This window comes from Drosophila persimilis, unplaced genomic scaffold (genome assembly GCF_003286085.1).
Source record: "Drosophila persimilis strain 14011-0111.01,24,50 unplaced genomic scaffold, DperRS2 tig00000191-arrow-pilon, whole genome shotgun sequence".
Taxonomy (NCBI): domain Eukaryota; kingdom Metazoa; phylum Arthropoda; class Insecta; order Diptera; family Drosophilidae; genus Drosophila; species Drosophila persimilis.
Window position 1 is genome coordinate 9526535 of NW_020825298.1, and position 26727 is coordinate 9553261.

Below are 26727 nucleotides of genomic sequence, written 5' to 3' on the forward strand. Positions count from 1 at the left end.
GGCCTCAGCATAGACCAAAAAGTTAGCCCCATTAGCACAGATTCCCTTTTTCTTCGGTTCCTTGTACTACCAACAAAATGTATGAGCGATACTCATCTTATAATATACTCCTCTTTAGTTGCACCTACATTTATCTTTCTTAAGCCAATCTTTCTTTTAGTGTATCACTCCCATCAAATTTAGCTACCGACTGCATCTGTTTCCCCTATTTACCCTTCGCGTTCCACTGTGCTCAATATCCTTTTGGAATCCCTGCTCAATCTCCAGTCCAGTTCTCACAGTCCAGCCATCAAGTGGAGCATTTCGGTGTGATTATATAAACACAAAACACATTCATATAAACATCAGGGCAGCCATTGAACTGCGACGGTGACTGCGACTGAGACTGCGACTGCGACTTCGACTGGGACTCGGGCGAGTAATTACAACAAGTGTTGTAGGGCTCTCTCTTTCACTCTCTTTTAAGTGTGTTTTTTCCTTGTGAAGAAGGCAAGGAGGAGTAGGAGGCCACCGATTCGGCTGCTGGAGACCGTGTGTGAGAGAGAGCTTATGCAGCTCTGGTGACAGCGCATACATTTTATGATTATGACTGTGACTGCACTTCCTCCGCTTTGGCTTAAGCTTTTGCGCTGAGAGTAAGTGAAAACGAAGAGAGCCAGAGCGATAGAGAGAGAGAGAATAAGCAAAAGTCCCTTCTACGTATATTATTTCCGGACTTGCCTGAAACATTTTAATTAAAACTGCAGAATTAATGTTTTTTTGCCTCAGGATGCACACAGGACGCAGGACGGTGACCGCCTCCTTCACATTAAAGTGCCAAAATGATTTAAGTTCGAAAGGAAATGCAGAAAAATCAATAGGCATTGTAGTTCCAACCCCCAATACACAGTGTGTGTGCCCCCCCCACCCCGCCAAACTAATTTCAATAGTTATCCTTTCCTGCTCCTGATTAAACTTGTCACTGGGAGACAAAAGATAAACAGTTCCTCACTTTGGATAGTTTTCCACGTTGTCTGTTATTTCTGGGGCCCCTGAAGTTCCTGGGCGGTGTCTAGGCAATTTGATTATTTGCCAAAAGCAGACAGGGCCAGGACACACCAGACAGGATAGGACAGGACTGGACAGGACAGGACACACACACACAGTTACAATAAGGAAGAGCCCACTAGTTGGGCACAGAAACCGAATAAAAGATACCCATTAGTGGGGCTTATTTATAGATATCTGAAGACCACTGAGGGTACGGGAAGGAATATTCCGATTGAGTTGGTTTTTGAGCCTCCTGTGCATTGATATAAGTATCTTTTCCCTGAAATATTTTATAGATTGGTATATAATGACCACATATATAGTTCAAGCTGATATTTTAGATGTAGAAGCTTTTTGGAAACCGAAAAAATAAGCATTTTGTTTGCTAGTTCCACTCGAATGCAGATATTGCTTAGGAATGCAAAAATATCTTATAAGGAGGCTCAGAAAAGCCCTCTCTGCTCTCTCTATATATAGCCTTCAAACCCCTCTAAATGCTGGGTAACAAAAGGGAGATTCACACACAATACACATGGCAACCATGAAGGGCAACCGAAAAAGTTTTTGGGCATTGAAATTAATCAAGAAAATAAACGCTTGGCAGCCTCGTTGGACAAGGGGACAAGGGACAAGGCGGGGGTGGTGCGATGGGAAAGGGGGATAAACCACACACACACTTTGCATGACGAAAACAGACGGGGACCGGGACCGGGACAAGGACAAGGACATCAGCAGAACCCGGAACCCAAAACCCGGAACATGGTCCAGCTACAATGTTGGGTGGTTTTACTCTATCTCCAATGCGAATTTTCCAACATTTTCCTGTCGCTTCTCGTTCCTCTCTGTTGCTGTTGTTGCTGCTGTTGTTGCAACGCATTAAAATGACATACCAATTTGCGTTAAGCAAATAAGACGAGACTAGCATTCGGTTGGTTTTCCCTTAGTTTTCTGAATTGGTTGTCTGGGGGGCGGGGGGCGGACACCCCCGAGTACGAGGCTAACCGCATGGCTTTAATGCTGGGAGAATTTTGCATGTGGTTGGGGCTTTAATACTGAGTTAGAGCTAAACTAAGATCTTTAAATGGTAAGAAAATGCGTCATTTAAAGGTTGGGAACATCATTTGGAATATTGAAACAATACTATCCAAAATTCCACTTTGAAAAGTCGAAAACAATTGAAGCAAAGACAATTGAGCGCTTTATTGTGGCTTTTCAACAGTTTAAATTTAAAATCTTGTACCGTTACTCATCTTACTATTTATATAGTCTTTGAAAGCATATCCCTTTTCCGATTCACTTTATAAACTATAAGCAATGATTGTCTTTAAAAGCTCTCCCCAATCGAAAACCTCTTCACAGAAAAGAACCCTCTCGAAATGGAGTTCCCTCCAAAACAAAAAGTTTCAACTCTTTTCATCTGCTCGTACAAAACAAAAATAACGCGCCAAAATCTAATAAAAGAACCCGAAAAAGCGAGTGCAAATCGATGAGGAAACCTCAGGAACGGAAATCAATAGAGGAGAGGACAAAGGCAGCCTCTAAATGTCCCTTTACTTCCGCATTTGTGGCGCCGCATCTTCCCGTCTGAGAGCGGAACCTTCCCGGCTTGGATTATTTATTAACGTTTATTGATTTCGACTTGCCTTGCGGGGATCTGTCAATCGCCACTGGCACGGCAACCCTTCGCAAAGTACCCGAAACACACAGAAAAATAATGCATTTTCCGTAGAGTTTTTCCCCGCACAATGCCCAAGAAAATTGCGCGCAATTTTTTTGGGCAAGAAAACAGGCAAAAAACTACAAGAAAAAAACGAAAGACTCAAGGGTAAAAATTGAGGATCACTGTCGAGGATTACCGACGATCTTCCACAGCTTAGCTCAAAGGAAAACACACCCGAGCAAAGGCAGTAGGAGGGAGAGAGAGAGAGACAGAGACACAGGGGTAGCAACAACCCCTTGGTATGGTCCTACCTAAGGGTGAATGTACCCCAATAATGCGTAATTTTTTAAGGTAAAAATAGCTCGAAATTGAAAGAAATTCAAATTGAACAAAGGCGCACAAAAAATACATTTTGGGTAATTTTTTGTGCGATTTTGTCTGCTTGGAGGGTGAGAAAAGGGCAGAAAAAAATTCAGTTGCGGTTCCCTTTTTTCTTTGGGTGCTTGGGCTCTGATTAAGTACGGGATATCTAACGGAATTTTTGCACAATTTTCTCACATTTTGTTTCTATGGATTTGCCGAAGACATATTGATTTATATGCCTGCCTGTCGATTAACCCATTTTGGGTGGAAAATTGAGAGTTTCATAAGAAATCCGTTACTTTTTTATAAGACGTTGAGAAACTTAAGAACTTATGGGAAAAAATATTGGATTTTTGTATGGAAGGTCTTTGTTTTATATTTGATTGTGCTATAGAAAGGGGATTTTAATGAATTTAATTTCGTTTTTTAGAAATTTTTAGAAAATTTGGAAAAATATACAAGAAATATTCTTTCATTAAAATACTGAAACCATTCTCCTTCAAGTCGAAGAACCATGAACAAAAAGTCATGATTGTCTTCTTAAGGTTGATTATGACCTTAAAAAACCAATAATGAATATATTGTAATAAATTGAAATTTAATGAAATTATCTCTTAAAAAATTAATATTATTGAATGGTTTATTATTTTAAAGGCCTCCATAAGACACCATTTTTTTTGACTGAATGTTTGGAGCCCATGGATTGGAAAACAAATCAATTTAGAATTTAAATTCTTTCGAATAAAAGCGGCATACTCTCAGAGATGCTCTTTTTCAGCCCCAGAAGTTCTTTAATTTCTCTAATTTAAATGGTTTAAAAATCGAACAATTTTAATCAAAAAAAATTATATAATCCTCAACCTTTGATTATTGTTTCGGTTTTTCTAGCTCCCATCATTTAAGACTCTAAGACTTAAGCAACCCCTTGATAAGCTCCATGAAAATCCCTAACAAACTAACGCCATTTTCAGGCTTTCCCAAGACTTCCCTCCCCCTAGACCCACAGTGCTATCAATCTATGCAAATCTAACCCTTGTGCCCCGAGCAACCATTTTTAAGTTGTTGAAAAAAAAAATGTAAATCGCATTTGAATGGCGGGCTGGCGGGCTGGCGGGCTGGCAGGCTCAAAATGGATTTATGATCTTTGCTTTACAGCTTGTAAAGCGTTTTTATTGGATTTACTTCACGAGAGTACGTATATCTTTTTTGCTGGACGTTGGGTGTTGGGTGGGGTGAGTGCCGGTGCCAATGCCTGTGCCACCCCCAGCAGAGTGCGGTCCCCGAGGCAGGGCTCAATTGGCCATAAGCTGCTCAGAGCACCGGGTCACAGTTGGTAGTGACACCAGCGCCGTGTTAGAGCTTTCCCTTTGGATTTTACTTTACTTTTTGTGAGGGTGATTTTTGGAGTTTACTTTTTATTTTTGTTCTCAGTTGTGGCCCTGTCAAAGGTTACCGTTACCTCATGCAATTGTGGTTCGGTTTTGTGTTGTGCGCCGCAAGCAACCTTTTTCGTGCAACCACCCACGCCCACGCCCACCCACAGGGCAGACAAAGTGGTTTTAAATTCCATTAAATAAAGTTGTAAAGGTTGCCGTTGCCGTCGCCCTTTGCCGCACTTGAGAATTTTCACGCATATTTTGTTCGCACTTTTGTAAAATTTATTAATATTTTAGTGATTTTAAATGGAGTTTGTATGTTGGCAATTCTCGGTCCAACATGGGGGAGCCTTTACCTTCTTGGGGGTTGGGTTCTGGGGCTAGGTGATGGCATGGAATGTATTGTATTAAGTTGAGAGCTTGTAATTGAGTTGGTCCAAGGGGGTTGGGTCGGTCGGAATGGGTTTTGGGGCTAGGAAAAGGTCACCAAAGGCATGGGTCAAAAAGTATTACAGGAGTGAGTAAAAAGGTTCCCTAGAAGTAGCCAGAGTAGCCAGTATTTTTCCAAATTGATGGATTAAGAAGGACTCTGGCAAAAATATAGCTAATTTTCATAGGAAATATATAGGAAGATACTATATAATCATAATGAAATCCAGCAAAGAATTCTCCCCCCACCTGAACGCCCTCAAAAGTTCCTTTTGGACACCGTTTACGAGTATATATCGAATATAATAACCACATTTCTGCTCAATGGCTTAACCCCCACCTGAACCCACTCCAACCTCTTGGCCTCCAACAACAACGACAATTAGTTGGGGCATAAAACTTACCTTTGTTGGCGGGACGACAATGTCGTCCGTTTGGTGTCGGCTGCTCGTAAATGATGAGGTCCTTGGCGGGCTCCGCCAGCGCAGAGAAAGCGGAGGAGGTCAGGACTTCCCTGACTGGCTGGACGGCTGGCTGCGGAGTTGGTGGGGGCTGTGGCTGTGGCTGGTGCTGCGCTGGCGGTGGGGCAATGCCGAACAGCTTCCTGGCATGGCCATTGCCATCATAGACGACACCATGCCAATGATGGTTATGCTCCAGCACAGACGCTGGGGTTTCCCGGGCGCAGGACGGCTCCTCCTGCGGCTGCTGGTGGTGGGGTGGTGCTTCCAGGGAGAGCTCCTCGTCACGCAATAGCTGCTGCTTCAGCTGGTGCTCTCGGATGAGGCGGTCCCGCTCGTGAAAGTGCCGGACGAACAAGTGCTCACCGTTGGGGCCCTGCTTCGGTGGGGTTAATGACTTGAATGTCTCGGGCTTGCCCTGTCCCGGGCCCGGGCCCTGGCCGCAGGACTGGTATGCCCCCAGACCGGGAGGCAGACTATTAATTAATGTGCCCATTGTTGTTGCTGTTGCTGTTGCTGCTGCTGCCGCCGCTGCCGCTGCTGCTGCTGTTCTCTGCTGATAATGATGTTGTTGGAACATAATTTCATGCAATGGTATTAGAAAGTCTGGCAGGGATTTCTGATGCTGATGCTGCTGCTGCTGCTGCTTGACAGATGACAGTGTTTCCATGCCAAAATATGATGGGGCCGGCAGCAGACATGTCTGGCCATCCCCCATGGCTCCTCCCTCCAGAGCGGAAGTCATGTGTGCCATATCCTTGTTGATGTCCCTGTTGCTGCCCTTTCCGTTCCCGTTGCCGTTGCCGTTTCCATTGTAATTATGATATCCAATGCCCTCGGCAGGCCTCAGATACCAGGGATTTAATATTGTTTTGCCACGACAGCTTGTAGCAAAAACTATAAATCAGAGAGATACGGAGAGAGAGAGAGAGCAAGGGTTAAACAATTGCATTTTTATAGACTGTTGTCGCAATGAAGTGAGAATTGTTTTTGGGCTTTTTCTGCCCAAAAAAAATCGTGTAAAAATCTCCCAAAAAAGGGTTAAAAAAAGGGATTTTCGATATCATTATCAGCACTTGCTGGCTTTTGCACCCCTTTGTGCCCATCCCCTATCGCAGGGTAACCCCTTCCTCTGGCCTTTGCCTACCATATTGCCTATGGAAACCGTTTATGTCACTATCAATTACTCATCATTATGGAACTCTGATACGCCTTGCCACCTTCTCGTGTACAGGGCTCAAACCCTCTCTCATCCCCATTTAGTGCCGCTGTTTCTGTGGGGGTTGTACGCCATATTTTTGGTTCCGTTTTTGAATCAGTTCTCCCATCAATTGTTTTTTGTTTTTTTTTTGTTGCTGGCTGCAATCATTTCATTTATGACTTTGATTGATTATGAAATCTGTACATAATTTGGATTTTATAGTTTTTAGATAAGGACCCGCTGGGGGAGTGAAATCGAGGGAAATCTGAACATTTGTGCATCCCCGAGTGTGGGCGTTCTTGCTCATAAGTGTGGGCCGAATGCCACGCCCCCCTCCCTCCAGCCGACTGAGTGATGGGGTAAATCTTTATTAGCCAAATCACAAGGCTCTAATGGGGTGGATGGGTGTCTAAGTGGCTGGCGGGGGTTCCAAAATGGGAGAATTTTTAGAATAAAAAAAAAATAATGAAATAACAGAATAAAAATAATAAAAATATATAATAATTATATTTAAAGTTTAAGGAGAAATTAAATTAACATATGGTCGATATATTGATGAGACTTTTGCTCTGAAAATTCCATATAAACATTTTTTTTAAATATTGAGAAGTGTTTTAGACTAGAGAAATTAAATACAAATCTGTATAGCCGGATAAATCTTTTTTTTTGTTCATAAAATTCTTGTTAAAAATCCCAATAATTTTTTTAGAAATCTTTCCATAAATATGGACTTTTGCTCTGAAAATTCCATATAAACAATTTTTTTTAAATATTGAAAAGTGTTCTAGACTAGAAAAATTAAATAAATATCTGTATAGCCGGATATATATTTTTTTAGTTCTTAAAATTCTTTTTAAAAATCCCTATATATTTGTATAGAAATCTTTCCATAAATATCATAAATTTTCCTCTACTTTTTCTCATTCTTTACGGTTTGCTACTGTTTTTGCTGATCATTTCCAAGCCGAGACACAGACACACAAAAAACCATCAAATCAGATCATTTCATGAATGAAACTCTGACCTATGGCTAATGATCCAGAGAGATCGACAAAAAAAAAACAATAACAATAACGAATGGCCTCAGTCCAAGTCCAAGGCAACCACAAAATGTTCATTAGAGCGCCAAAAACTGTGTGAATAATGGAGGGGAGTACACGAGATAATTGTGATTGAAGCCAGAGAGTAGCCAGAGATACGCGTATATCCCGACCGATCAGATATATGGATATTAATTTGATTTACGAGCAGGCGGCAGGTAGAACAAAGGCCCCCCCCAGCCGCAGGAAAGTCATTTCCCGCATTCTTTGGCATCAAAATAACAATAAGGAAATAGGGAAAATATTAGTTAACGTTTAACCCTTTGTCACCCCCATGGCAGCGGGGCTGGGCGAGTGCTGGCCACGCGACATCTTGAAGAAAGGGTTGACAAACCGGAAATGGAAATGCCAGGGGTTTCGGGTGAAGAAGTGTGCCGGGGATTATGAAAATGAAACGAGAAAACGAGCTAGGGCTGGGCCCGAAAGCTGACTCTGACTTCTAATTACTGGAAATGCTTCCTGCTTTCAATATCTCTCATTTCGATGCTGTCAATCTGCCTGAATGCTCGTGCCAGTCAAGGTTAGCGCGCGAGTCCTTTCAATCCTTGCAATCTGTCGGGTAGGGGGAACTCTCGTTGAAAATCGAGATCTAAAGGTGAAAGTTTCAATCAAATGAAAGGAAGGGAAAGCAAATCAAAGGACTCTTGCTTGCACAGTTGCCAGGAGGAGAGGGAGGGGGAGGTGTACGATGAGCAGCTGCTCTACCACAAGCCACAATTGTTAAAAAACTGAACATTAAATCCTTTTTTCAGGCTCAATTTGCTACAGAAGCATCCTGCTCTGAGCCGTGCAAGCTGTTCCAAAAGGATTCGAAGGCGCTCCAAGCCGACAGGGATAGGGATCCCCCCCCGGGCATCCTTCCTATCCGTCTAGGAATCCTTCGGTTGCGTCTCCTTTGCAGCTCCTTTTTGGCATTGTTACTTTGTGCGATTATATTTACCTGCAACATGGCGATTAACACGCATCCTGGCTGCCGACTCCCCTACCTGGCTCTTTATTGCTTTCCTATGCGCCTTGATTTCACATTGCGGCAGTATCCTTTATCCTTTGTGCCCCTTTGTTGCATGCACCGGCTGGCAAACACATTACAAAAAGTGAAAAGTGAAAAGGGGGAAGAGCTGCAGGGTGACAGCATTGCAGGAGAATAGGACTGGGAGCCGGAGCAGGAGCAATGCATTCGCAGTTGGTCCTTTCTAAGCGATCCTTTCAGCATTTTCAATTACGCAATGGCTCTGAGCAAAATTCCCCTGAATATCTATATTCTGCCGATGATCCATATGAGTTTTCTCGTTTTTTTATTATGATTTTTACTTCTTTTCTGTGGAAATATTTTTAATTGAGAAACAGGACCACACAGCAGGAGAGATTGAGTGCGAAATGAATTGGGTAATTACACAGGAAGGCCAGAGAGCGGTGGAAAGTATACCAGGCAGATGGTGGGGACCTCAAGACGGGTACTAAACCTTATAGTATGGATATTCCAGTTATTAAACTACCAAATAACCAAGAAAGGTAGAAGCTTGGGCCCTAAAATGGGAGATACATTTTCTGTATTTATCGATAGATACAAAATTTTGATAGCATTTGCTTGAAGCTAGTTTTGCAGTAGATAAAAGATACTATAAGGTGCGAATGGCTATCGATATTCGATTTAAGTTTTTAATTTTAATTTAAAAAATAAAATAAGTTATTTACTGTAGTTATATCTGAACTATTTTATCATTTATTTTATATTTTATATTAATATTAATTTTATTGCCAAATTATATATAATTTTTGTTGTATTTTTTGTATTTATTTAAATATATATTTTTTAATATACATATTTAATAGCAAAACAATTAATATATTTTATGGATTATAACTTACGTGAATTATTTATTTCAAAAATTATTTTTTTTTAAGATTTTAAGAATTAAAAAAAAATATAAACAAAGAAGTTATAGATTAATTCAGAATTAAACCAACTAAAAGTATAAAAGTTCGTTTAACGATATACAGCTTTATTTTAAATTTCCGACCATCATTAACGTTGATATTGAAATTGATTTTCTACTTTTTTACCAGTTTTTCTCGGCCAAATGCCTGATGTAACGACTTCATACGAGACCAAACACCAAACAAACACAAAATCCAGTCCAAATAAAATATATATTAAATTGGTTGGCAGAGAAGAGAGGGTTAAAACCATTTAGAAATGTTTGCATTATAATTGCGGTGATTATTTCGGAACGGGGTCATTAACATGTGACATTCACAGAGAGAGACAGAGACAGAGAAAAGGAGAGAGAGAGAGAGTTCTGATCGACGGAGAGCGATAAAATAGTTAAATCAGTTTTTTTTTTTTGGGACAGCTGGGGGGGAGCTTTCTCGGGATGGTACTCTCGGTAGATACGCAGATACCCAGATACGTGGCGAGTGATAAGGGGCCAAAGTGCTGGGCAGAAGGTTCTTTGGAGAATTGCGGTTAATTGAAGAATGCCAAGATTTCGCCAGAGATTCGTCTGTGGATTCTGGGGTAACAATAAATTGTTCCCACTAATGCGATTTCTGTGGTCTGTTCGCTGGATTACCTAACCCACTGAGGCGTGGGGCTGGCTGCTCCCGCGACCCTCTAGACCGTATAAATGGCCCGAGCGCGTTGCCAAAAAAGTTTAGAACATTTGTGTCGGTCTCCGGTTGCGCAACTACAATCGAAAACAGCTCCCAGTGGACCATGATCCCCGCTCTATTGGCCACGTTAATACCGTTCGCTCTGGTCGTCGGCCGCGTGTTAGCCAGCGACGATATATTCTCATTGCCCCACAAGAGCAACCACAGCGAGGAGCTCCTAGAGGAGTATGGAAAGTTTCTGCTGTCCGCGATGAATCGCAGCATCGATCCCTGCGAGAACTTCTACGAGTACAGCTGCGGAGGCTGGAAGAAGTCGGAGCTGGTGCCGGAGATGGCCAGGAACACGAGCTTCCTGTCGGCCGTTCAGGCGAAGATCGATGAGCAGGTCCTGGGCTTTCTGCAGAACGTCACCCAAAAGGAGCTCCAGGAACTCGGCCCAAACGGCACCAGATCTGCGGAGGTGAAAGCCAAGCAGTTCTTTGCCAGCTGCCTGGAAGTGAAGGCCAACATGTCCCTGGGCTATCAGCATCTGGAGCAGCAAGAGGACGATCGCCTCAAAGATCAGGCTTCAGCCAAGAATGAGTCTTTGGACTGGGTTTACATCAACTTCATGTCCAAATACGACGTCTATCCCTTGCTGCCGCTCAAAGTCCACTATAGTACATCCTCCAGGAAGTTCGATGTGCTGCTGTCTCCGCCTGTCAAGGTCCTGGCGACCTACAGCGATGAGCATCTGAAGAACATGACACGGGATTTCGGTTGGGAAGCCAACCTGGAAAAGGCCAAACAGTTCGTGGAGAGTTACGTCAATCTCTCTGCCTTCGAGAAGAACCTTACGGCCCTCGGCAGGACTCGCAACGAAACGGAGAAGCTCAGCCTGAAGGAGTTCCTGGGCAAACACAAGCAGGATCGCCTCAATTGGACCCGCTTCTTCGATGTGGCCTTCAACGGCACCCAGGACTCCAGCTGGCCCGTGATCAATCAACTCGACGGCGTCAACGATCTGGTGTACTTCCTGGAGCAGACCCCCCTTGAAACCCTGCGCTCCTACGTGAAGATGCGTGTCCTGCTGAAGTTCTATGCCCTCTGGAAGACCCAGACCAAAGCGGGGGGCGTTCAGAGCGAGTGCCGCTCTCTGACAGAGACCTACTTCAACTACGCCATCCTTCCGTGGTTCATTGGGAAGGTGTTTGACAAGCACAGACGTGCAGACATCCTCGGTGTGGCCAGGGACATCAAGGACACGTTCTACGACCTGCTGGACCACCACACCTGGCTGGACGACGAGACCCGGTCGCAGGCCAAGACAAAGCTCGCCTCGATGGATATCCTGGTGGGCTACACCGACGATCTGCAGCACCGCGAGGTGCTCGATCACGTGTACAGCGAGATCAACATGACCGGCAACTGGTGGGAGAACCTCTGCACAATCGAGGGCAGCAGGGCCAGCATACGTCTCCGATCGGTGGACAAGGCTCTGATACCTCTGCTGATGCCCACGCGGACGGTGAACGCCTACTATGCGGACTTCCTGAACCTCGCCTTCATCACCATCGGCATGGCCCAGTGGCCCTTCTACCACCGGGACTTTCCCGACGTCCTCAAGTACGCCGGCGTTGGCAACATCATCGGCCACGAGATGGCCCACGGCTTCGACTCGTACTGCTACCAGTACAACTACGACGGCAAGAGGGTCAACTGGTGGTCGGCCACCTCGCTGAGGAACTTCAAGGAGCGCTACCGCTGCCTGGAGTCGCAGTACAACAAGTTCATCCTCATGGGCGTCCAGACCAACGGCAGTCTCACCTCCGGCGACAACATAGCCGACAATGTCGGCACCCGCATGGCCTACTACGCCTACAAGAGGAAATCCGGGGACAAGGCCTGGCTGGAGAGGCCCCTGCGCGGCGTCGACTTGAACAACAAACAGCTGTTCTTCGTGAAGTTCGCCCAGACCTGGTGCAATGGCAAGGACAGCGGCTCCAGGGTCAGGAAACTGAAGACCGATGTCCATGCCTACGACGAGTTCCGGGTCCAGGGCACGCTCAGCAATATGCCCGAGTTTAGTGAGGCCTTCGGCTGCAAGTTGGGGGCCGAAATGAATCCGCTCAAAAAGTGTGTCGTTTGGTGAAATAAAGAGAGTTTTTGGAGCGAAAGAGAGGTGTAAATGAGGTGGTTTTCGAGGGTCTTAATGAATCGTTCGGATGCGGGGAGATTGTTCCATAAGTCTTCAAGGAGAAGGCACTACCTTCTTTCTTTCTCATTCCCTGCCAGCTTCAGCTTCTGTCGTTTCTTTCAGAGTTCATTTGAAGAGCCAGCAGATTTGTATGTTCCTTCATTTGGGATTAAAAGAAGAACATAGTTCCAGAGATCCACGTGAAATTGAAGATCTTTTCAGAAACTTCCAGGTTTATTTGAAGCCAAAGACGAAACCCAAAGCCTTTTATAAGCGCTTAGATTCCACCAAAAGATCATGGGTTCATCATCTCCTTCAAGTTGGAGCCTTCTAGAGCCCAGTATCTCGATCATTCGATTGCCATAACGTCTCAATTCTCGTCTGCCGATTTACTGGTTATTCTTCCAGCGATAAAATCGATATTTCACGGAGCACAAATGAACGCCCACCACTTGGAGCAGCTGATCTTCAGCCGATGCCCATCGAATAGAAGAGAAACACTAATTGATTTGCTGCAGAACCTGCAGGAGTAACCTCCCACCAAGGCTGGGATGGGATGGGATGGTATGGTATGGATCGCTGGTTGCCCGTGGGCGGGTCTCGGCAATATTTGTCTTTGACTTTGCAGCGATGACACCTTTCTCATTACGAATTAATGGCATTTTCCAGCAAACAAAAGACGAAACAAAGGAAAACCAACAAGAAAGTCACTCTACAGAAAAGGTGCAGAAAGTGCGGAGGAGTCTGCTGGCCTGTTACTGTTTTTTTCCCGAAAGAATAACAGTTTCGACTATCATTAGTCGTCACTCGAGAGATCCCGATACGGAGAACAGCAGAGGGAAAGTCAAAAAGGAAGCCAAAGACCGTTGGCTTTGAGGCTGCCTCCTGCATACGAAATGAACGGCCTAGACCAGTCCGGTATTTGCTTAAGGATCTGCGGGGTTTATCTTAGGCCTCCTGACGGCCTAACGGATTTTCGTGCATTTGTTATGGATTTTCGGCGCCAGGTCTCTTATTAGCTCTCAGCAACAGGCAGGCACGAAGGCAGGTAAGCGATCCTGCAGGCCATCTACCGTCTGGTGTGCTTCTCAGCGGGATCCTGACTCCTGGGCCCATAATCTTCAGGTCATAAAAATCCAGTGCCCAACCCCATGTGCATTGCAGATAGATCATTAATTTAATAGTTTTTGTTTTTTTGTTTTCTGTTCATCTCGAAATGCAAAGTGCAACCTACATCACACAGGCAGCGATGGATCGCGGAGGTGGTCTCTCTGCGGGCAAATCAAATTGCAAAATCTTCCAACCCATCGCTGGGAAATTCAAGACTCTCTCTCTCTCTCTCTGTGTTCGCCCTCTATCTGATAATTGCATTTGCACTGCACAATGGCCGAGTCAAATTAGTCTTCATTTGTAATCTTTCCGAACAGGTCCACTCCTTCATCTCCATCTCCTCGATCGCCCTGATCGCCCGATCGCATTAATTTCGCTTATGTAAACCATCCCAAGACCAGGGCTTGTCGTAGGCGTAGACTGTGTAATAAAAAATCAACTAGCCGGGGTAGGGGGCAAAATACAAGCTGGGTGGGTGATTGGCGGAGCATGTGGCCAGTGGTTGGGTCTGGGATTCGCCAGATATCTATAACCGATACAGAGATTATCATAATAATGCTCGAGGATTGCATAGAATCTCTCTTCCTTCAAAGCATATATCCAGAGAGGGCCAGTACAAACAAGTTGCCAAAAGCATGTTTCCATAATTACATGCAGAATGCCTTTTAGGCCACGGCGACCCGACCTGCTTCCGTCGCTTAGCCCCAGTCTCGGTCTCGGTCTCTACCTTTGCCCCCACACCCCCGCTGCTCTGCTCCATCATCGTCATCATCATCATGCGGCTCTCCACCATCGCCACAGAAATTGAACAAAAGGGGCGTCAGCCCAGGCCGAGCCGTGGCCACAGCAGTCAGGTAGGAACTACTACCAAAAACAGTTGCAGTTCCAGGGGACTTGGTACCGAGAGAGAGAGAGAGATCAGGCCAGTCGCTGGCCAGAAGTCGGGTGTTCATGGTGAATTATGAAAATCGTTGCGAAATTAAGTTAAGAACTTCTTTTTTTTCTTAAGCTTAGCAGGAAGCAAAAATATCTGCAGCACCAGGAATCGATGGTTGGGCATGGGAGCGTGAGTCGTGAGTGGTTTGTGGCAGAAAATAGAGCCGAAAGGGCTGGGATATAGGCCTAAAAACTTCTGGTAAGAGCTGCCTTCATACCGGGCTAGTTTTGGGAATGATTTTACATGGTAGAAGCCTTTGTAGATCCATCAACGATGCTGTTAGAACCCATTTGATCACGCACCCATCTCCAAAACCCAAGCCAACGGTTGAACCTTTGGCTTTATTAAATGGAGATGATCAATTTAAATATTTTTCGCAATTGTTTGTGGTGCGTGAGCGGCCTGACCCTCGGGTTTTTGGGGAAGAGGCAACCGAACAGACAGCAGCCGCAGCCCCATTCGAGTGGGAGGGGGTGGGGGGGGGCAAGTGCTTGCACATCTTGATGCAACCTGCTGGCAGTGCTGCCGATGCTGCCGTTGCTGCCGCCTCCTCTCGATTTGTATAAAAAATGTGCTTCATTTTATTTGGCCGCGTCCGGCGTCCGCCTCCGTTTCGGTTTTGGTCGAGGGTAAACGCCCCAGCCGCAGCCTCAGTCCCGGAACGCAATGTGGCCAGGCCCCGCCGAAAATGCAGCAAACAAATCGCATATGGATCGCATGGATCGGCTGGAGTCTGGGGCCGGGCCGGGCCAAGACGGGGCTTCTGCTTGTATTTTGTTTTTTTTTTCGCCAACGATTATCTAAATTGCATACGAAATTATTTTAATTAAAAATCTAATTTTCTTAGCCGCCTTACACGGTTTACGAGAATCGATCTTCGTTCTCCCTCTCTTGGGGTTCAGTGCGGAGCGGGGAATACCTATAGTACTACCTATAGGAAACTCTGGGAATTTGTGTCTTGTTTGTTCATTGAACCTTTAATTTGACGCGATTAAAACGATATTAGTGTGCCGCAAAGCATCTGTTGCAAGTGGCACTCCTTCGAAGGTGTGAAGATGTGGCGGCGTCAGCTGGGGCCATCGTCCTAACATACGTGACCATTCATTGATTGATGATGCATAATTCTAGATGGGGACAGGCCGGGGGTAATAGACGCCTTTCCGGTTTGCTATACGCAAGGGTTGAGGCAAGGAATCTAAAGAAATAAAAGTAATTTGAGTTGCCATTCCCTCATGCATTTAATCATTATACGAATGGTGCTCTTCTTGAATGCCATTCAATCAACCACCAACCGATGCATAAAATTTAAATAAATGTTTGATTTGAATTTAATTGATGCTGCAAGCAGAACCTGCTCGTGGGCCGTGATTGAATATAAATCAAATGCATCCGACAGCCATCAGCGCGGATCAAAGGGACGCGCTAATCACACGCTGGGCCAAATAGGATCTAATTTCCACACAAGAAACAAGAAAAACCCATTTTTTTTTGTATACAACAAAAGATCGAGAATCGAGCATTTATAGAGAGATCAGATCGGGGGGGCCGATCAGGTGCAGCAGTCGCTGAGCATTCAAATTTCGCGCATCTCTCGAAGATAAATGATGCTGCCTTCGAACAGGTCCGGAGACAGGTAGACAGAAGCATCAAAGATCGGAGTTGGCAGGTATTTCAACCATTTCAATTTGAATTTTCGACAATAATTAAGCGCAACAATGGATTTATTGGGTTTTCCCTGTTCATAATCTTCGAATTGCTTTTGCGGTTCCCGTTTGCCACAGAGCCCACAATTAGTTGGGACCTCAAACCCTTATCCCATGCCATCCTATCCCAAACCATTCGATCCCATCCCATCTCGTGGCAGCATCATCAGCGGAGCGGCAGCAGTTGCAATTATCATAATTATTTTCATTCATGCGGCGTTGCATTCAACTACTAGAGGAGCATCTCCGATTCCGTTTCTCTCTGGACGACTGACAGTACATCTCTCTCGATTCTCTACAGATTCGATTGGCGAGATAAATTCTCCTCTGTCTCTCCGCTTCTCTGCCTCTCCGCTTCTCTGCCCTGTATGAAATGTTCGAGATCTTAACGCCATTTCCCTTTTGTTGTCTCGGGCCTTCTGTTCTCACAGATCGTACTCCACGGCGTGGAAGGGTACGGCACGTATGGGAATGAGGATGCATTCAAATGTTTTGTTTTTCTTTGCATTTCCGGCACTTGCTGCACGAACTGCACTTGGTTTTGAATACCCTTTTTCATGGGGAATGGTGGGGGGCTTCTCTATCAAGTGGAAAATTATTACTTCCTAATATCTTGATCTGAAGGGAATCCGGGGGTATATATGCCGGAGAGAATACATTTTTAGCTGCTTTCAGCAAATATTAAATTATATTTTTGACTAGATTCCAGAATATTTAACATTAGGGGTTAAGACCCCTGCTCACTTGCTTCACTCGTGCGCCAACCCTCGGCTCACTAGCTTTACTCGCTTCCTCGCGCCGATACGAGTAAATGTGTGGACGAAGACCCAAAATCGAGAGAGATATTTAAATAAAGCACGAGTCCTACAGGGAGAGAGCTAGCCTTGAAGGAAGCGCGAGCGAGAGAGAGCTAAGCACTCTTTGAATACCTTTCGGACATGAAAACCCACCCTTAACTGCTAAGGCACACTGGGAGAGAAAGAGAAGCCTGCACGAGGTGGAAGAGTCAACCAAGGGAATTTGTTCAGAGATATACCCTGTATTCTTGAAGTCCGCAATAGTCTAGTCTTGTGATAGTTCAAAAATGGTAAAAATACCATCAAAAAACTTGTACTTCTACAGGAAAAACCCCACAAGGGTACAAAAGCTTCGGTTTCACTCGTATTCTCCACCGAAAGGTCATTCGTTTTTGGTTTTTTTCGTATTCTTTAATTGACAATTAAGGAAATTACGTTATCATATTGAGTTTTTGTATCTGTTTCTGTTTCATGTGGCGACTGCTGCGGCTGCTACTGCACTTTCGACGCCTTTTCGGTAATTGTTTTCTTGAGTTGCTGCCCAGAGGTACGTATCTGTGGGTCTGTACAGTCTGTAGTACCATTTCCCCTGATGAATTACCCTGGCTATGGCATTGTTTGCCTTGGCTTTGCTCATTTATGTCAAATTATGAAACAAAACGTAAGTGGAAGCTGGCCGCAGAGATTGGTGATGGATCGCTACAGATGCTAACGATCTGGGGATCTCTACGAATATCTAACAGAAAATCTAATCAAAAATCCCAACTTGGTTGAGTTTCATTTTGGTTAAATTGAGTTTAATTTCCGGTCGCGTGTTCAGTTTTTTTCTTGTTTTTTGTTTTACTTTAAATTTTTGATAATTGCGGCACTTAGGGGGGTTTCTTTTTTTGTCTTCTTCTGGTTTTGCATGTCATGGGAGCATTTCCGAGCTGGGGCCAGAGGAAATGGATTTACATATGAAGATGAATGCTGATGAGGCCGGACCATCTAATAAGCCCTATTTACGGGGTTTCGGCGTCCCCCGAGTGAGATCATCAAATGGCAAAATGGCAGTTTCAATAATCGAAAGAAAACAAGATGTTTGTCCCCGTGACAACCCCCTTTTTTCTTTCGGTTAGACAGGAGCAACAGGACGGGGCACCCTTTTCGTTGTCGCCTTCACCCCTTACTCGTGTGCGGTGTGCGATGTGCGCCTCTTGTGGCCTTGTCCCTTAAGATGGATGAAGTGTTTGACAACCCTTTCAATCTTCATAAATGTTCGCACTCGTGGCAGTAAAGGCGTTGACTGTGCCAAAGGCAAGGAGGCAAGGAGGCAGGGAGGCAAGGAGGGTCTCTGCTGCAATATTAGCCCGGGTCCCTTGTGTCGCATCCTTTTCTCTCTATCAAGATGACGACCTTTTGGCCCCGACCCCGACCCCGACCCTGGCACTGGCAATAAAAAATGAAATCTGTTTCGATGCATACAAAATTGAAAATCTCCTAAGCATGCGTTTGGCACGGGCTCGCCTGCCTTTGGGGGGTGCCCTGTCAAGGTTTGTTTTTTGGGTTTCTTGGGGGTTAAGGGGCCATGAAAAATGGCCATGTGCTTGTTAACACATTGTAAATACCTCATTTTTCACTTAACGGGTTTTTAAATACACTTATGCATTCGAGGGGAGTTCTAGAAGGAGTGACTGGTGGGTGGAGGAGGGGAAAAAAGGGTCCAAGCTGGTCATACACATCCCCAGAAATAAAGTTTTCTTTATAAAGAGAGCTCTAAGCTTTAGTCATAGAACCATCTAAGCATTCTTTAAAGCCTTTCTTTAGGGGAAAGTCTCCTATTTATTCCTTCTAGAGAAGACTCTTATTATCATCTGTAATATTCGATTACCCAAAACACTCACCTGCTGCTGCTGCCTGCTGCTGTTGGCTCATCGGATTGTGGCTGGCTCTGTCTAGGAGCGACTCCATGAATTCCTGTTTGACTTGGATCTGCGGCAGGCGTAGCAATCCCTCATAGTTCTGCTCCTCTTTGGTGGGTGGAACTGGTGGGCAGTTGTCTTTAGGGTTAAAGCCATTCAAATGGCCAACGTTAGCGGCATAATTAGCCGCCTGGAGTTGTAGTGGAACTTGAAGTGGAAGTTGCAGTTGATCGTTGACTAGAGTTGTGGCCGCAACGCCTTTGCCAGTAATTTGAACATTAACACCTGCTGTTGCCGATGCCGATGCCGAAGCTGTTGTAGTTGTTGTTGCCGTTCTATTTGCTGCTGCTGCTGCTGCCAGGCTGCAGTGTGTGGCTGATGTTGCTGTGGCAAGGCAGTGTGCTGCTGCTGTTGCTGCTGCTGCTGCCTGGGACGTCAGCAACATGGTGGCTGCCGCTGACTGTTCGACAGAGCTCAAGTGTTGATGATGGGAATTGTTGCCGTGTGTTGTGGCCAGCAGTAATGGCATAGTCGTTGCTGTTGTTGCTGTTGTTGCACGCAGTTCGTCAGCAGCAAATTGCGTCGCTTTGATTTATGACAACGTCCAGTGCTCCTTGCCGCCTCTGGCGACTTGTTTGCTGCTCCACCAACTGCTTCGACTGCTCCGAGTGCTCCTCCTTCCCCTTCTGCTCCTCCTGGCTCTTCTCCTGCTGCTGCTGCTGTCTCAGATTATGATATTGACCCATGGACCATTGGCGATATATATTCTTGCCTCCTGCCTCCTGTAAATGGTTGATAATTAAAAATGTGTCTTCTTCTTCTTTTGGAGATGCCTCTCCTGCCTTGTGGCAGCTTCTGCTGAAAGCTTAATTTGCTGTTAAGTGCTTTTTAAAATGCTGTTATTAAATACAGGGGCGCACAACTCTATCGCCGCGCCGATGGATGTCTGTGACACGATAACGGCAGTAATTGATTTTGTCTCGCGGCCCAACCAGTCCGTGATTTTCACGCGAATTTTCCTCTGAATGAACGCCCTTTTTGTGGGTGGAAACAATGAAGGGGTTTGCAAGTCCAGCGGATGTTTGTTTAATTGGTCTAAAGCCGCCATAGCCATAATTTTTGTGGACTGACTAACTGGACTGCCGTTTGCTATATAGATAAGGGGGGATAAGGGCTTTGCCATTTATGGGGAATTTCCCGAGTACACAATTCATCAAAGAAGCCCTTCATAACTGAATGAAAGTGGGTTCCACTGTGTTTTATCGTTCAATGAATTATAAAACCCAGAAAGAACCCAGAAATTCCACTAGAATCGAATATTTATACGAAGAATGAACGGATTTGCTCCGAGAGTGGAAATAATTAATTTAAATATATTTCAGATTTGAAAGGATTATATTTCAGATCTGAAATTATATATATTTCCTAAAAAAAATTATTATTTCAGGTATATTCTTTGAATAATTAATTATTATATTATGTTAAAATTATAAGAATTAAGTACTTAAATAAATAATTTATATAATAAATAATTTAATAATTTATATATATAATAATTAAATAAATAATTAATATAATAATGAAATTATTGTTTTATAGTATTTATTATTATATTAATTATTTATTTAATATTTTATATTTAGATTAATAATAAATAAAATAAAATAAATTTGTTATACATTTATTTTTCTATCTAATACCCGAATATTTAACTTAAACAGGGCTATGTTTGGCTGTACTAAATCTATTGTGTTTCTTCTTTCTAAGATTACCATTTTATAATCATAAAAATCTACATAGCATTCCCTGTAGACCCCACCAAAACAGATGACAGATTCTTTCGGGGAATATTTAAAATTAAAAAAATATTCCCATAATACCCGTATTTACCGCAGCACCAACCAAAGTACACATCACATCGATAAAAAAAAAGAGTACAATAAACAAATAAAAACCGTGCATTATGCAAACAGAAAATAGGTAAAGTGACAAAGCATATTTACAGAATGCGACCTGAAACGAAATTGTTGTAAATTGGAAACAAATTGAAGTCGAATGAGATAAGGAGAACTGAAGACCGTGGCCGTGGCCAAAGGGCGACAAAATCAAAGGAAATGGAAAATTAAACTACATCGAAAAAAAATACGAACTACGATGACGATCAAATGCCCCGAAGAGGGGCTGTACTGTGCTCCTCCCAGGCCTGCAGATAAGATACGGCACGGAAAAAAGTGCAGCAAGTTTATGGAAATACGAAGAGAGGAGGGGTACCATTTACATACCATAGAGAAGGGGATGGGGATGGGGCTGGGGTTGGGGCTGGGGCTGGGGCTGGGGTCTAACTATACATTAATGGCACTTGTAAACAAATCAATTGAGTTGTCAGTGTGCCGCAAATTGGCTCGCTGAAAAGTGCCACACGAAGGAGATTGGTTATCAATTCCGTTTGGCTGGAAATTATGTTCTTTGCATGTCAGCAACCAATTGCCGAGAGTCGTTATACCACAGGCCACATCAAAGGTGGCACCGACTTAATGCAATTTTTTCTCCACCTCAACACTGCTCCTCCGCTCCACTGCCACACTCCTGGCATTTTGCAATAATTCTCTTCTCTCAATCGAATTGGTTATTTCTTATTGGCCCCGATATTGGGGGCTTTTGCTATTTTCGTTAAACTTTATCTTGTTTTAAAATTAAACACAATTTGTTGACTTTGCCTGAGGGATCGTATCGCATAGCGCATGTCTGGTATCGTATCGTATCGTATAATACCCGGAACATTGCCGATTGTTTGTCTCCAATTTCGAATTTCTGTTTTCATAATTTCGTATTGGGTGGTGGGTGGTGGGTGGTGTACGAACTCGTAGTTCGGTTGTAAAGATAGCACGGAACTAAGATTGACGATGTGATTTGCTCGGTTTGTGATTGAGTAATGGCTTGTCTTGATTAAAAAATCATTTCCATAAGTGGAAGGGGAAGGGGTGGTTATAAACCATAAATACTATAACTGTTCTTAATGAGCGGGTACCTCTGACATAATTTTTGAGTGCGTATTTATAAGGAATTTCTGAAGGAAGCCAATGAAAGGAAAGGATCTTTATAGTGCCTTCATTCTCATTCAATTATGAAATTGTATTTGAAAAAAAAAAAAAAAAATGACATGCTATCAAAGATAAATAAATAAAAATAAAAAAAAATAAAATAAAAAAAATAATTAAATTAATATAAATTAAATTAATAAACATAAAACAAATAAATAAAAATTACATAAATAATAAAAAAATAAAAAAAAAATAATTAAATAAAAAAATAGATAATTAAAAATGTACATAATACCATTTCAGAATTAGTAAAAGACTTTTAAGACCAATCATTTAGTGTAATATTTTGTAATTCAATTAAAAACAATTAAATATTATTTCTGTTCATACATTAAAATTTAATTGCTTTAATTTTAATTTATTTAGAGAAATAATATTTAATAATTAATTGTTTTTAATTTAATTTTCGAAAATAAATGAGAAAATCCTTGAGCATATTATAAAAAAAAAACTTTTCCGAATTTACCTATACAGGTGGCCAAAACAGTGTTGTAAATGCATTGAGTGCAGTGTTGTAAACAAAAGAAATGTGAAAAATCTGCGCGAGCTGTCAAAGATCTTCTTCGTTTTGCTGTAAGCCCCCTGTAAGCCTATCCAGCCAAAAATCGCTATCGCTGGCCATATCGAGGCACTTGTTCTTGTTGGCCCTCAAACACACATTTGCCAATTAAGGACTCAATCGCACACACACACACACGCACACTACTGAGAGCAGAGGCAGAGGCACCTCATTAACAGTTTGACAAGACAAGCTGCAAAATGTCAGCGGAGGAGCCCTAGAAGGTCTCGTTTCTGGAACTGCTAGCTGATCCATCGATCGTTCCACTTAAGTGTGGGCGTTACAAGCCCGACACACACACACACAGATGGATCTCTGGCAGAGTCACACACACTCACTTGGGCTGGTGGAACTGCTGGGGCGCACCTCCTGCCTGCCGTTTGTCACACGGGCCGGCACACGACACGGCAACACTGTTCTGTTCGAATCCGGGCTCGAATTATAATTTAATTGTTTCTTTTGCAACACTTTTCAAAATTGTAATTGGGAGCAAGTCGCGGAGCTTCACGCCCTTCGCTTTGCTTCGGTTGCGGATCGGATCGGATCGGCGGCGATCTTCGCCTCGGGGACACTTCTCCTCTGGGCTCTGGGCTATGAGCTCTGGTCTCTGGGCGGGAGAGAGACACGCTTTTTGATTGACTTCCGACAAACGACTGACTTAAAAAAACGCGCAAGGAGATATGAGCAAAAAAATACAACAACAACAACAACAACAAAAAGAAGCACACAAAAAACAGAGAAAAAGAGAAGTTCGCGACGACTGCAGCCGACGAAGAAGACGACGACGACGATGACGACGACGACGCCGAAGTCCGATGTATCCACAAAATGTCAAGCGAATGTGAATTTTTTTTTTATAGAAGATTTTGTTGTGCTTGTATGGGTTGTACATATGTATGTGTGTGTGTGTGTGTGAGGGGCTGTAAACCAGCCAGCAGGTGGCTCTTGTGGGAGGCCACTGGGCTGTGGGCTGTGGGTGGGGGTTGGGTGGTTGGGGCGCCGTTTGACTTCGTTTTTCCTGCTTCTTCTTTCGGTCATTCTTTTATTTTCTTTTTTCTTTTTTTTGCACGTTTCTTTGCACGAGTTTTAAAATCAAATGCGTGTATTGTGTGGGTGGGTTCTATATATAAATGTGTGTGTTGGTGTGTGTGTGTGTGTGTGTGTGTGTGTGTGTGTGGGTGGCTCTTATCGGATTTGGAATTATGTATGTATTGACTGGGGTTCGCTTCTGCTGCTTCTGTTCGCTCTGCCCCCCCCCCCTCCACCCCTTAAGTTGATTTGTAGTTTTTGAGCGGCATAAAAATGTATTTTGCACTGGGGGTGGGCGACGAGGCAGAGGAGTGAGAGGTATATACAATTTTCTTGGCCTAAAATTAAGTTAAAATTCACAACTTAAAATAAATAAATAAATAAAAAAAAAACCAACATAATCTAGAATTTAATGGGAAGGAGCCTAAATCCTCTATTTGGTTGGTTTTTTAGCGAATTATTATTTTAAAATTTCCTAAATCAATAAATCATTATATACCAATATTATATCCTCTCTAAAAATTCGACTGCTATCGTGTGTTTTTTCCCCAATAAAATAATCACTTTAAAATTCTTAAAAATATTTATTAAAAATAAAAGAAAATTATATTAAAAATAAACAACTGCAAATCCAAACTTTATGCCCTATTTGTATTCTTTTGCCATCCATTTATATGAAAACAGTAACCCGACGGCAATCCCGCTGATGCCTGAAATCCCTTGCTCAACTCGCATTACGCATACGCCCCGTGCCCCATGCAGTGCCTGCCACACCAAAATCCTCGGCAATACAAAAACAAAGAAACCACAAAACAGCAGAAAAAACCAAGATTTGACATTGCGATGATGGCAGCAGCCGAGAATTATTCGCTGGACTGTCAAAAAGCGAATCAGAAAAGGAGTCGGAAAGAGGAGGCACAAAAACGGCGGCAAAAGCAAGGCAAAAAGCGATAAACGCATAAATTAAAATAATTACAAGAGGCGTCCTTTGACGGTTGTTGTTGTTGTTGTTGTTGCTGTCACGCACAGAAAAAACGAGGCAGTAGAACGAGAGGAGTCGCGAGGACGACAACCGACAAACGGCCAACGGAGTTGCAACTGAAAAACTGCAATTGAATGCAATCCGAAGCTGGCTGTGGCAGCCCAGCAGCCCCCCAAACAAGAGGCAGCCACAGCAGAGATGGAGGCAGAGATTTTTCTCACTCAAAAACTTGGGTTCCACAGCGCTGCGAGGTGCAACAAAATTGTTGCTGGGAGCTTTGGCTGCCTGCTGTTGATTTTATTCAAAATGGTTTGTTTATGCCTCAACGGAGAGCGGCGGCAGAAGCAACAGCAGCAGAGGGGAAATCCATACAGCTGCGCTCTCACACGCACACACATAAACACACACACACATGGCCCGACGGCAGCCAATCACTTTGGCGCTCTCTTTGGCGCATGTCTGTTCTCGCTCTCTTTCTCGCTCTCTCTCTCTGTGGTTTGGCGACTTCGAATTCGCCCCAACTCGCGTCGTTGGAGCAATTCGCCCCGAGACAGCATCGCATCGCATCGCATCGCATCGCCTGGCATCTCTATGTATTCCGAGAGGGCCTTTACCTTTTGACTTTGCCTTCGCCTTCGCCAGCGACTGGCTAATTTCCGTTCATTAAAGTTGGCAGCCTCTCGCTTTCCACACCACCACCACTCCACCACCCCCCCTCTGGAGCCCCCTTCGGTTGTAAGTTCTTAAAGTTCCTTCGTTTTGGTCCAACTTTAATTTCATTGATTAGCGCGCAGAGAGGAAAAGTCTTACCCCCCAGCCCTCCCGCCCTCCCTCCTCCTGGAAGGATGTTTCTTCTTCTGCTGCTGCTGGGCTTCTTTTATTTTTGGTTTGTCACTTCTATTCTCTGTCTGTCTGTCTGGCTGTGTTTTGGCTTGTTGTATCCCTCGTTCATTCTTACTTTCTGTTCTGTGTTCCGTTTCTTTGGTACTTTTTTGTCTTTGTAAGCATTTAAGTTGTCTCCCCTTGCTGCTGCTTTTGTTGTTGTTGGGGTTGGGGTTGGGGTTGCTTAAATCTAACTAATCGATGGCTAAGCAATAGATATAGCGATAGTTTGTGGTTTGTTGTGGCGGGGCAATTGTGGGATAAGAAGTTCTTGGAAGCGTCGCCCAACTATTTATGGAGCAAATCTAAGTATAGTTTTGGTTATTTATACATTGGATGATGATTTTATGATTATTATAAATATATTTTAGGTAGCAAAGAAATCAGGATATTTATTGAAGAGATAGATCTTCGGGTAAATGGTTCGATATTTATAGAAAACAATTTCTTAGGGTAAGAAATAAAATATATTTTAATATGGTTTGCATTCTTGCTGGGATTATCCCTGGAATACTTTGCCAAAAAGTGGGTTTTCTGAACATTTTCTTTAAACTATTAACAACTTAGTCTGTCATGGGCACTATTCTTTTCAGTAGAAAGACAATATTAATGGTTTCTCATCTCTCCTAATGTGTTTTATGTTACGGCTTCCTTCCCTCATAGAAAGAGCCTTTTTTATGGGGAATAAAACACTTCAAATGGTCCAAAAACCTGGAAGTCATTAGATATTTTGCACTAGGACTTCTATTATTTGATTATTAAATTTAATAATAAATTAATTTACTTATCGCCTTCAATCTGAGCCCTCAGCAACGCTCCCTTCATTAAAAGGCTTTCATTCTTCTTGAACCAACAAAATCCTCCCCTAAAAGTTTATGTTTCAATGGAAAACAGATTTTAAAATATGACAAAAGATACAAGATAGAGTGAGAAAGCTATACAGCCAAAGCTGAAGGGCTAGAGGGAGATGGCCAGCCTTGCTTTGTGTGTGTTTTCTCTCTCTCTTGTTTCTTATCATTTGACTATATGCAGAGCGCAACGCCCACACTCAAAGGCGAAGGCGTGTGACCCGAACCCCTCCCCAACCCCCATTAAGGCCCTGTTCCATTTTCCATTCTGCACATTCCGTATACGCCCCATAAAACTTGAGAATGCCATCCCTGGCCTCCCCCCCAAGCAATCTTTTGCCCCCCCCTTCCCCCCATCCCCTGACTGCTCCCTAAGTTATGGCTCTTTCTTTATCTCCCCCTTGAACTTTTTAGAATTTTCCACTTTTCCTTTTCTTTTTTTTTGCTCCTCACAAACATTTCCTGTCTCT

General features: G+C 43.5%; 2 protein-coding genes across 2 annotated transcripts in view; one reads left to right on the forward strand and one right to left on the reverse strand.

Moving 5' to 3' along the window:
- Positions 1-23150, reverse strand: part of LOC6588843 (POU domain protein 2) — a 32592-nt gene extending 9442 nt beyond the window's left edge. Inside the window, exons 1-3 of the mRNA XM_026989064.1 lie at positions 22855-23150; positions 18839-19638; positions 5262-6215 (exon numbers count right to left, since the gene is read on the reverse strand). Coding sequence (XP_026844865.1) covers positions 5262-6215; positions 18839-19385 — 1501 coding nt within the window. The 5' untranslated portion in view covers positions 19386-19638; positions 22855-23150. The remainder of the gene's footprint in view (positions 1-5261; positions 6216-18838; positions 19639-22854) is intronic.
- Positions 10336-12363, forward strand: LOC6588841 (endothelin-converting enzyme 2). Its single transcript, XM_002014753.1, has one exon. It carries the CDS (start codon positions 10336-10338, stop codon positions 12361-12363), a length of 2028 nt encoding a protein of 675 aa, XP_002014789.1.
- Positions 23151-26727: the final 3577 nt, after the last annotated feature.

What these genes read in the sequence shown, in the direction of transcription:
- LOC6588841 (XM_002014753.1), top strand. Translation starts at nt 10,336, where the DNA reads ATGATCCCCGCTCTATTGGCCACGTTAATACCGTTCGCTCTGGTCGTC.